The following is a 13,178-nucleotide window of genomic DNA, read 5'->3' as shown; positions in this document are numbered from 1 at the left end:
ATATTCCCATTTGATGGGAAGGTGGAATCAAAAGAAATATGACTTTGAATTTAATATTTCACTCAGTGTGGCTTCAAGAGGGGGGATGTGTCTTCCTTTAAGTCATCTTAAGAAAAAGATAGAAAAACTAAATGTGATGAGTTCTGTTTTACTGTTTTTCCAGACTAGTTTGCATTCCTGGAAAACAAAAGTGAAGAGCTGAGAGAATATACAAATGCACACAACGTACCAAATGCCCAATCTCTGATCGCCTCAGTGTGAACACTCAAACTGCGTGCTCAACATCATCACATCAGTTACTGCAAAGCAGTCAAGAACACAGCTGAATGATGAGGTCAGTAATTTTCATATCACTGTATGTGTAAATACTGAGTAGGCTGTGATCTCTTTAATATCTCTTGATGGAGTCCCAGAGTCAGAAATATAACATAATGGATCCTACAAGTCAGAATGATGATGTCCTCAATAACCTCCCTAATGATCAGTGTTCTCCATTTCTTCCTCTTTTTTGCCCCATTCCCTTCTTTCTTTCTACATTTTTTTTTTTTTAAATTTAGGCTGCTTTTCTCTCCTTCTATGTTTATTCCTCTCTCCTTTCTTCCCTTTCAGACAAGGCCACAGTGAATTTTATATATTTGTATTTTATTTACGCCTACTATATTTTTTTTTTTATAACTTATTTTTTATTAACATTTTCTTTGAACAATTACAGTGAGAAGGTGTATCCTGAATAGTTCATTAGACAGTTATAGTTTTCTCAAAGTCCTTATTGTCCAGTGGTAATGGTGGTGTCCTCTTCCTGGCTTCTGTATTCAGTCCATTTTTCCCATTTTTCATTAAATTGCGTCTCCTGCAATCTCAATTTATGTGTCAATTTTTCCATGACAAATAACTCCTCCACAATGCACAGCCACTGCTCCTCAGTTGGTGGATCCACTTTATACCATAGTCTTGTAATTGCCTTTTTGCTTGCCGATAACAATATTTTAAGTAGATACTCGTCCTCTTTTTGTACTATATCCTGTATCAAATTTCCTAGATAAAATATCTTACATGATTTGGGTATCTCATACCCAATTATTTTTTTTAAGGCCTCGCCATATTATTTCCCAATATCCTTTTATCTTTTGGCAAGACCAAAATATATGTGTGTGACCTACATCCATGTGTCCACATGCTCTCCAACATGGCTGCTGGTTAGATAACAATTCCTTCCTAATTTTTGGAGTAATAAAAAATCTAGTCATATTTTTCCAGTTGAGCTCTCTCCAGATCTTGGAGCTGGTGGTCGTGCACTGCGTTTTACAAATAGCAAACCATTCTTCTTCAGTTATTTGTTCCTTCAACTCTTTTTCCTATTTTTCTTTGATATACAAAGAGGAAACCTTTCTACATGTCATCAAACCTTTGTATAGAGCTGAAATCACTCTGCATTTTTTGCCCTCATAGGCTTTCTGAAAAACCTCAATAACTTCATTTGTTGTATCTGTTTTTATCTCCTTTTCATAATAATCCCTTATTTGTAAATATTGAAATCGCTCGTGTTCATCTAATCCAAATTTTTCCTTTAATCTTTCAAAACTCTGCAACTTGCCCCGTTCAGTCATTATATATATTGCCGTGATGCCTTTATTCCTCCATTTCTTAAACCCTTTATCATGAATACCGGGTATAAACCTTGAATCATCTGCGAACCAACTCAAAATCTTCGTCTCCTTTTCCAGCTTATATCTTTCAACCACTGTGTTCCATATTCCAATTGTAGTTTTAGTTATTAGATCTAAATGATTACTTAATTTGCCCAATAATCCTTTATGTGTTATTAAATTTCGTACTTCTATGTCCTTTATCCCTACTTCTAAATTTTTCCATCTTGCATTATACCCGTCCTTGCACCAGTATATTAAAGGTCTGATCTGTGCAGCGTAAAAGTATTCCTTAAGGCTTGGTAAAGCCAGACCTCCTTTATCTTTAGGGAACTGCAGAGTTTTGTATCTAATCCTGGGTTTCTTTCCTCCCCATATAAACCTTGATATCCACTTATCCCATTCTATAAATTGTTTTTGTGGGATCATCACTGGAAGCGACTGAAACAAATACAACAGCCTTGGTAAAATATTTATCTTAATTATCTCTATCCTTGAGCTAAAATCCAAACTAGTAAGTGACCATCTCTCCAAATCTTTCCTAATTTCTTGATTTATTTTCATATAGTTTGCATCATATAGCTTATCTATTCTTTTTGTAATACTTACACCTAAATATTTTATAGAATTGACTTCTTTGGCTTCGTCGTTCCACTCTTCCAACTCTGTAATCCGGCCCTGCGCTTCAGTAATATCTTGCCGCTGTTGTTGTATTTCTGCGATGTTTTGTGTCATTTTTCGGTTCATTTCCTCTTTAAAGCCAGCGAACTCTCGCCTCACGTCCTCTTTGAAATCATCTTTGAATTTTGAGAGGTCCTCCTTCATCTCCTTCTTGAGGTCCCGTATTTCTTTTGTGATAGCTGTGAGTCCCTCTAGCAGCGGGTCGAGTTGTGTGCGTTCGCCATTTTCTTCGTCTGCCACCTTGCCTTCCGACTCGTGTTCTTGGTCTTTGGACATCATTTTTTTCCTTATACTTCTCAGCTTTCGTCCCCCACTCATTTCGTGTCAGTTTAGAAATCGAGTTATCATTCCTTCCCTCCGTTTGGGGGGGATTATTTTCTAGTCGACTCAGGAGCTCTACTCTATGCTGCCATCTTGCTCCGTGACCCTTAAAAGAAGTCGCCTGCTATATTTTTTTAAAGATTATTACGCCCACTGGTCGTTAACGGTCGTTAAGAATTTAATCCAACATGTGGAATTTAATCTCTTAATCAATAGGCTCTGAAATGCTTTCAAAAGATATGCAATATGTTGCTGTGAGCTTTGACTGAAGATTAAACACAGTTGGTATTGTCTGAAGTAAACCAAGTTTGTATGTTTTTTCAAATAACAATTAATCGATCGTTAATTTCGCCAATTAATTGATTATGGAAAGTTGCTTACTAACAATTTGCAACCCTATAAAATATATATATATATATATATATATATATATATATATATATATATATATATATATATATATATATATATAGACAGGTTGTTCCTTGGCAGGTTATAGACAGGTTATCCAAAACAAATTGCACTTCAAAGCATACTGTATCAACCTACTGATGATATGCTTTAATATTTGCTTCTTCTTTTCTTCTTCTTTTTTTTTTTTTTTAAATCTCCATCAGTGCTGCTCAGAGTCAAACAACACTGGAATCCAAACTGGAGGCCTGGAGTGCCACTTCACCTGGGATCTGGACCCCAGCAGGTCCAAGCTTCTTCGCCTCAGGGACAAGCTGGAGGACATTGGCACTGAGGAGGGAAACAGTTGGCTGGGTCACATTTACAACCTGCCGGGGTTTATTCAGTACAAGCTGGGGTTCACCCATGATGCCCAGAGTCTCTTCAACAAGGCTGCAGAGGCCTTCCACCAGATGAGAAACACAGATAACGGTCCCTGGTTGGTGGTGAACTACGGGAACCTGGCTTGGCTGCACCATCAGCTGGGGGACCAAGAAAAGAGTCAAGCTTACCTGTCAAAGGTCGACGCCCTGATGAATGAATACCCATCTCCATCCCTGGAAGAACTCCATGCAGAGGTCTGTGCTGAAAAAGCCTGGACCCTGATGAAGTTCAGCACAGAAAAAAAGCTGCTGGCTGCAGATTACTTTGAGAGAGCCATCAGGATGCAGCCGGACATGGTGGAGTGGAAAACCAGCCATGTCTTGGGTTAGTGAGTGCTTTCAAGCACAGTGAAACAGGGCTGCCAGCTGACCTCTTGGAGAAAATGAGAAGTGCCAAGGAACAAGATCCAGAGAACTTGTACCTTGCTGCTCACTACCTTGAGCAACGTGCTAAAAAAGGAGAAAGAATTGAAGATGAAGCACGTGAGTTAGCTGAGCAGATTCTGAGAAATCCTGTCAGCAGCTACAGTGGTCTGAAAGGGTTACTGAGGGTTTTTGAAAGCCATGTATCAGTTGATGACGCCATTGATTTGGCAGAGGAGGCTCTGAAAAGCCATCCAGATGTACCTTATTTGAAGAGATTTGTTGCACTCCTCTACAAATGGAGGATCTATAGCGACCGCTCACCAAAGCAAAGCATGATAGACAGAGCAATCAGTCTCCATGAGGAGGTGATTTCTCTTTACCCTCATTATTCTCTTATGAAGAAGATATCGCTTGCAAATATTTGCGCAAAGTCAAATGAGAACCAGGCTAAAGCTGATCAGATTTACCAAGAGCTGCTAGAAAGTGATCTGGAACTTGAAGACAAACAGTTGCTTTACAACTGCTATGCAAAACATCTGTACTTCATTCATCAGAGGCCCCAAGAGTCAAAAGAGTATCACATGAGGGTGATAGCCATACCGTACCAATCCCCCTTTCGTGACAACAGCATCAGAGCTCTGCAGAACCTTGCAAACAGAGGCGACACAACACGTGAGTTCCTGGCAGAACTGCAGGAGCCATAAAGCACTTGTAGTGACTAGTCCTATAAGTAGCCGCTACCGGCTGATAGTGGGCATGAAGTTATTTGGACGTGTACTCAGTTTAAAAACCAAAACGAACCGTCAGAAGTCACTGTGATTTTATTCCACTGCGTTTAATTCCACTCATGGTTATTCCTTAGGCTTCCAATAAGCCTTTGAACGTCATAAACACAATTACAAAACAAACAACCAAGCACAGTCGAAAACTGTTGGGCTCCTTCCACTTCAGCACCCTTGCACATGATTAACACAAACTTATAGCACCTGTAGTCACCCTCAACCCGCATCACATGACACCTCACTGACCTCTTGTGGCTCAGAAACCACATCAACCAAGGTGAATACACAGCTCTTACGACACTGGTTCTAAATCTAGGCAAAGATGTAGGTAGTGTATGATGCAAAACAAACAAACAAACAAAAAAAAATCTCTGTGTAGCTCTCAACTTGAAAACAAATACATTCGCAAAACCTGCAGGAAAGATTTAGGGCAATTACCAAAAAGAATAATTCTTAGAATAAAGTCAAAAAGGAAGTGAGAAACTCAGTGCTGAAGACCTGCTGATTGTGTGTGTGGCAGGAAGTAAAATTTGGCCCTATTAATTTCAAATAACTAAAGCAGATTTACACTGTCTCTGCAGGTGAATCCTCTGATGCAGATTCCATGCAATCAGCTTGATTTCTTTGCAAAGTTTTGCCATTATAATTTTCCGCTGAACAATTTAGGAATTTTTGTGATTTTTTGAGAGCAATGTTGCCATTATGATTTAGTATGCAATTCTTTTCAGGTTGTTGTCTTCCTCTATCTTCTTGCATATCTGTATTATTATGAAAAATAAATATGAATCTTAATCATCTTCCGTCAGCAACAGCAATGTAAGAAATCCCTTAATTTTAATTGTTCACTGCTAATACTTCCTTACAGGATTTTGCAGGCTTTTTTGGGGGGATTGTTGTGGTCAAAATGGCTCATTTTATAGCAGTTTAAATTGTGGGAGCAGGTAAAAATGACAAAAAAATAGTTTTGTAGTTTTGGAATGGAAAACCAGCCATGTCTTGGGGTTAGTGAGTGCTTTCAAGCACAGTGAAACAGGGCTGCCAGCTGACCTCTTGGAGAAAATGAGAAGTGCCAAGGAACAAGATCCAGAGAACTTGTACCTTGCTGCTCACTACCTTGAGCAACGTGCGAAAAAAGGAGAAAGAATTGAAGATGAAGCACGTGAGTTAGCTGAGCAGATTCTGAGAAATCCTGTCAGCAGCGGTCTGAACGGGTTACTGCGGGTTTACAGATATCATGTATCTATTGATGAGGCCATTAATTTGGCAGAGGAGGCTCTGGAAAACCATCCAGGTGAGCGTTACCTCAAGAGATGTGTTGCACTCTGCTACAAATGAAAGATCATCTTTTAAGGGAAAGTCGCCCAAAGCAAAGCATGATAGACAGAGCAATCAGTCTCCATGAGGAGGTGATGATTTCTCTTTACCCTCATTCACTTGTGAAGAAACTAGACCTAGCCATTATTTACGCAAAGTCAAACAGCCAGGCCAAAGCTGAGCAGATATACCATGAACTGCTATAAAGTGATCTGGAACCTGCAGACAAACAGATGATTTACAACAACTATGCAAAATATTTAAACTTTAACTGACAGGATCACAACAGGTCTATAAAATATCACATGAAGGCAGCAGATATACCGCAACAATCCTTCTTTCGTGCAAATAGCATCAAAGTTCTGGAGAGAAGATTAAAGACAGAGGCAGAAACAGAATGTGTAAAGAAATAGGGGAGTTTCTGGCAAACCTGCAAGAGCCATAAAGCACTGACCAGAAAAAAATAATATTGCACAAAAAAATATCTGTCCATAGGCCTGCTCATGAATTTGTTTACAAATTTGGAAAAAACTACAAGACAAATTTGTAGAAACTGGACAAAAAGTACTTCTTAAAATAAAGTCAAAATTGAATTGAGAATCTGACAGTGAAGACCCTCTAATAGTGACCAGACAGGCTGTATTAAATGTAAATTAAAGCAGATTTAACCCTCTGAAACCTGAGCACATTGGTTCGACTTTTCTCAAAAACATGGGTTGAAAGCAATGATCAACTCCACAAGACGTGGCCCAAAAAATTGTTTGTTTTTCCATTTTAGAAAAGTTTGAAAAAATGGAAAAATACCTGAAACAAGCACAAAAAGTATACAACAAAAACCTAAAAAAAATCCTTTAAAAATGAAAAAAAGTAAAACTATTCCAATATATAATTATACTCAAATATAATTTAAAAAAAATATGGTTAAAATAATTATACATACAGTTTTCTGGACATTTCTTCCTAGATTTTTTAAATTTTGATTTAATTATTTTCTTGTCAACTTGTACTATTTTCTTGCAATATGCAGGACAGTTCTTGTCAAGTTGCTCATTGCCTTTTTGCCCATGTGTTCGAGAGACATCAACCTAGTTGGCTCAGGGTTCAAGAGTTAAATATTTTGTGAAAGGCATCTCAATGCAGCATAAGAAAACAAATTATGAATTGATGATTAAATCAAATTAATTTAACCATAATAAACGCTAGCATGGTCGTGCCTTAAATGAGACAGCAGGCTTTGCTTAAAGTGCCTGTCAGATAATTTACTTCTATGGAATCGCAGCAATCATAGGACCCGTAGGGGTGACGTAAATCTTATTTTTTCACATTGAGTTTAAATGCAGCAAACTTGGATGCACAAATATTTGTGGTCAACCAAAGAAAATATGAAATTATTAATTTGCTGTATAATTTGAATGTTATCAGCAGATGCAGTTGATTGCATGTGTGTAAGTATGCCTATTGTGGCTGAGTTGTACACAGTGTAGGCCTTGCATGTATTATATATATATTCTCACAGCATCTACAGCTCTCATCATGCCGAGTGCTGGATTGATAAGTTTGTAGGTTGCTATTAAGTTCCCTGTTGTATGTTTTAAAACACAAAAGGCATTTTTTTTTTTGTTGTGTCAGTAATGTGCCTGCTTATGTTGGATATTGTAATATTTCTGTTATAGTTTACACCATCAGTAAGTGGGTGGTTGTGTATCATCACTCCAGCTGTATGTTATCATTGTGGTTTTAAATGTAATGCTTCCTGTATTGACTGGCAATAAAAGGGTGTCATCATATGATAATAATACTGTTCAGTCTTGATCATTGTTACTGCGATAAGCACTAAGAAATCATTTTGATGTTATTTGAGTTGGTGGTATATACACAAGAAATTAGTATTCTGCATACAATTTTTACAGTACCATTCAAGTATGCAGCACTACTATGATGCTGATGGACATTAATCCATTCACAACTTTAAAAAGCAGCAACTGGCAACTTTTTTTTTACTTTCAACTTATTAGTCAACATGGCTGACAACACAAATGACCACAACTGAAGGACAATATCTGAAAGGTCATGGATGTACAAGTGAAAAATGAACAAACAAGCTTTTGTGTAGTGAAGATGTGTTTTTCAGTCAATAAAAAATATGTCTGTGCAGTTGTAAACAAAGACTATATAAAAAGATGATGACAGGACAGTGTCATGGTGTCTGACTGCAGTATAGGTCATAAAGCCCGCCCCTCCATGTTAGTGAATGGGACATAGGCCAAACTAAAAACTCAAAGTACACACCAAATAAATGTTTCCTGAAGATGGTTTCTGTCACTGAAGGTAGTTCTCTTCACCCTGAAGATTGTTCAAGTGATCTTTTTTTTAGTTTTTTTAATCAGTGATACAATTCTACAAAAAGGGGATTTTCTGCCATAACTGACAGCTGTGACTGCCAATTGATGCACTTGCATTCAGTGTTGCTGCTCACAATTGGTCAACGAATGTTTTGGCAGGAAGTCCACCACTGTGGTTATCGCCACTGTGCAGACTCTGGTTAGAGGCATTTCTTCCTTTAAATAATCATAAGAAAAGGATAGGAAAACTAACAGTCATGAGTCACGTTTTAGTGTTTTTCAGATTAGTTGCTATTCCTGGAAAACGAAAGTCAAGAGCTGAGAGAGAACAGACAAAATGCCCCGCCTCCGATCACCTCAGTGTGAACTTTCCAACTGTATAGCAATATAATAGTGACACCTTAATATTCCCATTTGATGGGAAGGTGGAACCAAAAAAATGTGACACCTTTGAATTCAATATTTCACTCAGTGTGGCTTCAAGGGGGGGGGGGGGGGGGTCTTCCTTTAAATCATCTTAAGAAAAAAGATACAAAAACTAAATGTGATGAGTTCTGTTTGTGTTTTTTTCCAGATTAGTTTCCATTCCTGGAAAACGAAAGTGAAGAGCTGAGAGAGAACACACAAATGCCCCGCCCCTGATCGCCTCAGTGTGAACACTCAAACTGCGTGCTCAACATCATCACATCAGTTACTGCAAAGCAGTCAAGAACACAGCTGAATGATGAGGTCAGTAATTTTCATATCACTGTATGTGTAAAATTACTGAGTAGGCTGTGATCTCTTTAATATCTCTTGATGGAGTCCCAGAGTCAGAAATATAACATAATGGATCCTACAAGTCAGAAAGATGATGTCCTCAATAACCTCCCTAATGATCAGTGTTCTCCATTTCTTCCTTTTTTTTGCCCCATTCCCTTCTTTCTTTCTTCATTTTTTTTTTTAAAATTTAGGCTGCTTTTTCTCTCCTTCTATGTTTATTCCTCTCTTCTTTCTTCCCTTTTCAGACAAGGCCACAGTGAATTTATATATTTGTATTTTATTTAGGCCTGCGATATTTTTTTTTTTTTAAAGATTATTACGCCCACTGATCAGTTCTTTTCTAAAAGTTTCATCTCAATGCCAGGGCTAGCGTATAGGCTCATTCTAGTGGAAAGATTGGGGAAATGCTAAAACCATCTGTCTTTTCAGATTTGGATAAGTGAAACAGAAATGAATTGGTGTCTTTTATTTTAATTTTTTTCCCCGACATGCTTTTATTTAACATATTATTGTATTTTTTTACATTGTCTTATTTAACAATTTATTTTACTTTCTTATTGTTATGTAAAGATGTGTTTGTTATTATTACACACACACACATGGCATATAATATTTATATAATATATAGATAGATAGATATTAGGGTTGATTAACCGGTCGTTAAGAATTTAATCCAATATGTGGAATTCAATCTCTTAATCAATAGGCTCTGAAATGCTTTCAAAAGATATGCAATATGTTGCTGTGAGCTTTGACTGAAGATTAAACACAGTTGGTATTGTCTGAAGTAAACCAAGTTTGTATGTTTTTTCAAATAACAATTAATCGATCGTTAATTTTGCCAATTAATCGATTATGGAACGTTGCTTACTAACAATTTGCAACCCTATAAATAAATAAATTTCTCCTGCGTGCTCAACATCCACATTTACAGCAAACAGCAAAGAGGTCCAAGAGAAAAGAATATATATATATATATATATATATATATATATATATAGAGAGAGAGAGAGAGAGAGAGAGAGAGACATCTATTGCACATCTGTCTGTCCTGGCAGAGGGATCCCTCCTCAGCTGCTCCCATTTCCATTTGCAGTTTTCTTCCCCGTTACAGGGATTTTTTTCGGAGAGTTTTTCCTTAGATGATGTGAGGGTCTAAGGATTTATGAGTCATATATTTACAATTTTAGAAGTTTGGACCCCACAGTGTCTCCTTCGGAAAATATTCCCTTGGACAAATGTAATATGTGACCCCTGCTCTAGGGGGATTCTAGGGGCTCCTCCATTCGGATTTCTTTTCGTTGTTTTAACGAAAAGCTCTATTTTGAAGCTTTTCTATGCTCTCTGGCGTATTATGGTACAAATATTAGTTTTTAATGATTAGTATTGAGTAGAAAAACCCAGGACACTGTTGCTTCCTCCACCTGAGATGAAGACAGGTTATCCAAAACAAAGTGCACTTCAAAGCATACTGTATCAACTTACTGATGACATGCCTTTATATTTGCTTCTTTTTTTTTTTTTTTTTTTAAATCTCCATCAGTGCTGCTCAGAGTCAAACAACACTGGAATCCAAACTGGAGGCCCTGGAGTGCCACTTCACCTGGGATCTGGACCCCAGCAGGTCCAAGCTTCTTCGCCTCAGGGACAAGCTGGAGGACATTGGCACTGAGGAGGGAAACAGTTGGCTGGGTCACATTTACAACCTGCGGGGGTTTGTTCAGTATAAGCTTGGACTCACCAAAGACGCCCAAAGTCTCTTCAACAAGGCTGCAGAGGCCTTCCGCCAGATGAGAAACACAGATAACGGTCCCTGGTTGGTGGTGAACTCCGGGAACCTGGCTTGGCTGCACCATCACCTGGGGGACCAAGAAAAGAGTCAAGCTTACCTGTCAAAGGTCGACGCCCTGATGAATGAATACCCATCTCCATCCCTGGAAGAACTCCATGCAGAGGTCTGTGCTGAAAAAGCCTGGACCCTGATGAAGTTCACAGACAAAACAGCTGCTGGCTGCAGATTACTTTGAGAGAGCCATCAGGATGCAGCCGGACATGGTGGAGTGGAAAACCAGCCATGTCTTGGGGTTAGTGAGTGCTTTCAAGCACAGTGAAACAGGGCTGCCAGCTGACCTCTTGGAGAAAATGAGAAGTGCCAAGGAACAAGATCCAGAGAACTTGTACCTTGCTGCTCACTACCTTGAGCAACGTGCGAAAAAAGGAGAAAGAATTGAAGATGAAGCACGTGAGTTAGCTGAGCAGATTCTGAGAAATCCTGTCAGCAGCTACAGTGGTCTAAAAGGGTTACTGAGGGTTTACAGAAATCATGTATCTATTGATGAGGCCATTAATTTGGCAGAGGAGGCTCTGGAAAACCATCCAGGTGAGCGTTACCTCAAGAGATGTGTTGCACTCTGCTACAAATGGAAGATCATCTTTTTTAGAGAAAGTCGCCCAAAGCAAAGCATGATAGACAGAGCAATCAGTCCCTTAAGGAGGTGATTTCTCTTTACCCTCATTCTTCACTTGTGAAGAAAATAGACCTCGCAAATATTTATGCAAAGTCAAACAGCCAGGCTCAAGCTGAGCAGATATACCATGAACTGCTAGAAAGTGATCTGGAACCTGCAGACAAACAGATGATTTACAACAACTATGCAAAATATTTAAACTTTGATCGACAGGATCGCAACAGGTCTATAAAATATCACATGAAGGCAGCAGAAATACAGCAACAATCCTTCTTTCGTGCAAATAGCATCAAAGTTCTGGAGAAGATTAAAGACAGAGGCAGAAACAGAATGTGTAAAGAAATAGGGGAGTTTCTGGCAAACCTGCAAGAGCCATAAAGCACTGACCAGAAAAAAATAATATTGCACAAAAAAATATCTGTCCATAGGCCTGCTCATGAATTTGTTTACAAATTTGGAAAAACTACAAGACAAATTTGTAGAAACTGGACAAAAAGTACTTCTTAAAATAAAGTCAAAATTGAATTGAGATCTGACAGTGAAGTCATAAACCCTCTAATAGGGACCAGACAGGCTGTATTAAATGTAAATTAAAGCAGATTTAATCCTCTGAAACCTGAGCACATTGGTTCGACTTTTCTCAAAAACATGGGTTTAAAGCAATGATCAACCCTCCACAAGACATGGCCCAAAAATTTGTTTTTGTTTTTCCATTTTAGAAAAGTTGAAAAGAAACAGAAAAATACCCGAAACAAGCACAAAAAGTATACAACAAAAACCTAACAAAAATCCTTTAAAAATGAAAAAAACAAAAAACTATTCCAATATATAATTATACTCAAATGTAATTAAAAAAATATGGTTAAAATAATTATACATACAGTTTTCTGGACATTTCTTCCTAGATTTTTTAAATTTTGATTTAATTATTTTCTTGTCAACTTGTACTATTTTCTTGCAATATGCAGGACAGTTCTTGCCAAGTTGCTCATTGCCTTTTTGCCCATGTGTTCGAGAGACATCAACCTAGTTGGCTCAGGGTTCAAGAGTTAAATATTTTGTGAAAGGCATCTCAATGCAGCACAAGAAAACAAATTATGAATTGATGATTAAATCAAATTAATTTAACCATAATAAACGCTAGCATGGTCGTGCCTTAAATGAGACAGCAGGCTTTGCTTAAAGTGCCTGTCAGATAATTTACTTCTATGGAATCGCAGCAATCATAGGACCCGTAGGGGTGACGTAAATCTTATTTTTTCACATTGAGTTTTAAATGCAGCAAACTTGGATGCACAAATATTTGTGGTCAACCAAAGAAAATATGTAATTATTAATTTGCTGTATAATTTGAATGTTATCAGCAGATGCAGTTGATTGCATGTGTAAGTATGCCTAATTGGCTGAGTTGTACACAGTGTAGGCCTTGCATGTATTAAATATATTGTCACAACATCTATAGCTCCCATCATACCGAGTGCTGGATTGATAAGTTTGTAGGTTGCTATTAAGTTCCCTGTTGTATGTTTTAAAACACAAAAGGCATTTTTTTTGTTGTGTCAGTAATGTGCCTGCTTATGTTGGATATTGTAATATTTCTGTTATAGTTTACACCATCAGTAAGTGGGTGGTTGTGTATCATCACTCCAGCTGTATGTTATCA

The 13,178-nt window shown here is 37.9% G+C and overlaps 2 protein-coding genes and 1 pseudogene across 2 annotated transcripts; all 3 read left to right on the top strand.

The window, feature by feature from the left end:
* Positions 1 to 257: 257 nt before the first annotated feature.
* LOC121962858 (interferon-induced protein with tetratricopeptide repeats 1-like) lies at positions 258 to 5,130 on the top strand. The gene is given in 4 exon segments (XM_042513179.1): positions 258 to 334; positions 3,266 to 3,303; positions 3,306 to 3,800; positions 3,803 to 5,130. Coding segments are annotated over 4 exon segments (1,290 nt in total). The 5' UTR covers positions 258 to 326; the 3' UTR covers positions 4,552 to 5,130.
* A 280-nt stretch (positions 5,131 to 5,410) lies between these two features.
* Positions 5,411 to 6,728, top strand: LOC121962781 (annotated as a pseudogene).
* Positions 6,729 to 8,859: 2,131 nt separating this feature from the next.
* LOC121962853 (interferon-induced protein with tetratricopeptide repeats 5-like) lies at positions 8,860 to 12,039 on the top strand. The gene is given in 4 exon segments (XM_042513167.1): positions 8,860 to 9,014; positions 10,591 to 11,038; positions 11,040 to 11,526; positions 11,529 to 12,039. Coding segments are annotated over 4 exon segments (1,308 nt in total). The 5' UTR covers positions 8,860 to 9,006; the 3' UTR covers positions 11,894 to 12,039.
* Positions 12,040 to 13,178: the final 1,139 nt, after the last annotated feature.

This window comes from Plectropomus leopardus, chromosome 3 (assembly GCF_008729295.1).
Source record: "Plectropomus leopardus isolate mb chromosome 3, YSFRI_Pleo_2.0, whole genome shotgun sequence".
In the NCBI taxonomy this organism is placed as follows: Eukaryota; Metazoa; Chordata; class Actinopteri; order Perciformes; family Serranidae; genus Plectropomus; species Plectropomus leopardus.
The sequence above is the reverse complement of the archived record's forward strand: the minus strand, read 5'-3'. Positions and strand labels throughout refer to the sequence as shown.